The following is a 2,563-nucleotide window of genomic DNA, read 5'->3' as shown; positions in this document are numbered from 1 at the left end:
TCCTCATTTTTTTTACCGACCTCAAAATAATTTATCGTGCGATTAATTGATTTATTGACTATCGCGACAGGCCTACTTACAAGTATGTATGAGGCTAGCATAGATGCTAGGAGTAAAGCTAGCAGTATGCTACAGTAAAAACAATAAGGTTGACTTTACTGTTTATGGACAGAAAGTACAGGGACAGGATCCAGGTGGTCCAGATTTGTTTGGAGCAGAAGTTAAGTCCATGGTTGCACTTTTTTCTGGTCAAATTCAACTCATCCCATCCCTGGAATCCAGCTGTTAGCTAGCATCTTAGCTTGGGAAAAGTGACAAAAATACTCCGTCCATGTAGGAATGATGTCTGCATCCTGAGTCACTGTTACAAGAACTGTAGCACAGTGTTTTGCTGTCCTCCTGGTGGAGTTTCATGCTGTTTCCTGAATTTATTTCAGTTTAAACACAGCTAAAGGGGTGCAGCTCCATTTTAATATGTAAAACTCTCACAGTGTAAAACACAGTGCACTGACAGAGAGGAGGGGAACTTTTTTCACATTTCCACTGTGAACAGAACATTAACTAGATGAATATATTGCAACATAATGCTGCTGATCCAGGACTGACAGCACACTATAGCTTACAGTGGACATGTGCTGTAATCCAGCGACAATTAGAATAAACCTTCAAGCAAAGAAAACCTAATAATCACTTTGATAAATACAATTCTGTCCAATCAGACCTTTTTAATAACAGATCATTTGTTCATTCAAACCTGTAGCTGGAACAGCATATTCTCAGAATATTCCTAAGGATCAATGTTTAATTGTTTTAACAGGCCAGCAGCTGAGATTTATTTACCTCAATATGTTAGCTGTGCTGCTGGAGTGGGGCCATTCCACTTCAGTAAGAAGCCCTTCATTGACAATAAGGGCTGAGGGCTGTTCAGGCTACAATCTATACAGATACAAGGGGGCCCAGACCCCCTCTGATGGTTGTTTGAATAACACTTTTTAAGAGACTTGATAAAGGGCTGTTTAAGTTCAGTCCATTATTAATCTTGTGACCTGTTATAGAATAGAATAGAATAGAATAGAATAGAATAGAATAGAATAGAATAGAATAGAATAGAATAGAATAGAATAGAATAGAATAGAATAGAATAGAATAGAATAGAATAGAATAGAATAGAATAGAATAGAATAGAATAGAATAGAATAGAATAGAATAGAATAGAATAGAATAGAATAGAATAGAATAGAAACAGCCTTTATTGTCCCGTGTGGGAAATTCAGGTGTAGTAGCAGAAGCAGATACATACATCAATCTACAAAAATAATATGTTGCTATATGACATTATCAACTGTAGCAATAATAATAGAATTAAAGATAGTAACATAAAAAATAAACATAGATTAAAATAAAAAAAAGAATAATAATTACTGTAACGGACTATCAAGATGAAATTAGATAAAAATGAAAATAAGGCAAGATACTGTGTAGAAAAATATTAATTATAGGAAAAACAGTCATGACAGACTCATGATCCGAGGGGGTGTGCAAATTGAGTCGAACTCAGTCATTAAGTCCAGTACAGGAAAAATGACATACAAGTGCCACTGGTTATTATTTATGTAATGACTGAGATGTAGAGTTGTTTGATGTGCAAACACAAACATGGATGCTTATCCAGATTGTTGGGAGCAGTGATGGTTATAGAGTCCAACAGCTGATGGGAGGAATGATCTGYGATAACGCTCCTTTGTGCATTTAGGATGCAGCAGTCTGTCACTGAAGGAGCTCTGCAGATCAGCCACAGTTCCATGCACGGGGTGGGAGACGTTCTCTGTCATTGATGTTATTTTATACAGTATATAGAACTTATTTTATATTTAGAACTATACATGCCACAAAAACAATTGTCTTGTTCAATTCTTTGAACTTACCCTGTGATTTCAAGACATTGGCAAACTGACAGACCCTGTGGAGCAGCTCTCTGTACGTCACCGTCAGCTCGTCACCAGGTTCATTGCCTTCCCTGGAATTTATTTTAAACCAGTAGAAAAGAAACTGTTAGTTTTTTAATTCCAACATACAGTATAGTCCTTTTTGTGTTATTAAAGCCAGAGAACAACAGTGCACATTAAAGCAACTTCTTGTTATTTCTTATTACTCCTCCTTCAAACAAGTCACAGGTGGACATACTGTATACACCTGAGTTTTATCCTTGGTGCTGCTCCTCCTGGAAACAAACATTTTTAATCTAGCTGTTCCTTATTTCTACCACCTGTTTGTAACATCATTCCTTTAATTTTGTTGCAGTGCTAGCTTGAAGTTGTAAAAGGAATGAGAAGAACTCGTCCTTCCCAAATCTCTATTTTAAAAACAGATATTGTTTGTATTCGTCAGTACAGATGGGAAATCCATTCATTAGTTTACAGGTCCTTCTCAAAAAATTAGCATATTGTGATAAAGTTCATTATTTTCTGTAATGTACTGATAAACATTAAACTTTCATATATTTTAGATTCATTGCACACCAACTGAAGTAGTTCAGGCCTTTTATTGTTTTAATATTGATGAT

The 2,563-nt window shown here is 35.8% G+C and overlaps 1 protein-coding gene across 1 annotated transcript in view; it reads right to left on the bottom strand.

Annotated features, from left to right (window-relative positions):
* acss2 (acyl-CoA synthetase short chain family member 2) overlaps positions 1 to 2,563 on the bottom strand; it is a gene marked incomplete at its 5' end in the record, with an annotated part of 62,040 nt that overhangs the window by 46,509 nt on the left and 12,968 nt on the right. Inside the window, 1 exon segment of the mRNA XM_014030115.1 lies at positions 1,926 to 2,017. Within this exon segment, the coding sequence (XP_013885569.1) occupies positions 1,926 to 2,017 (92 nt within the window).

The sequence above is a fragment of the Austrofundulus limnaeus genome, unplaced genomic scaffold (genome assembly GCF_001266775.1).
Source record: "Austrofundulus limnaeus strain Quisiro unplaced genomic scaffold, Austrofundulus_limnaeus-1.0 Scaffold1000, whole genome shotgun sequence".
NCBI classification, from domain to species: Eukaryota; Metazoa; Chordata; class Actinopteri; order Cyprinodontiformes; family Rivulidae; genus Austrofundulus; species Austrofundulus limnaeus.
This window is presented reverse-complemented; position numbering and strand designations above follow the sequence as displayed.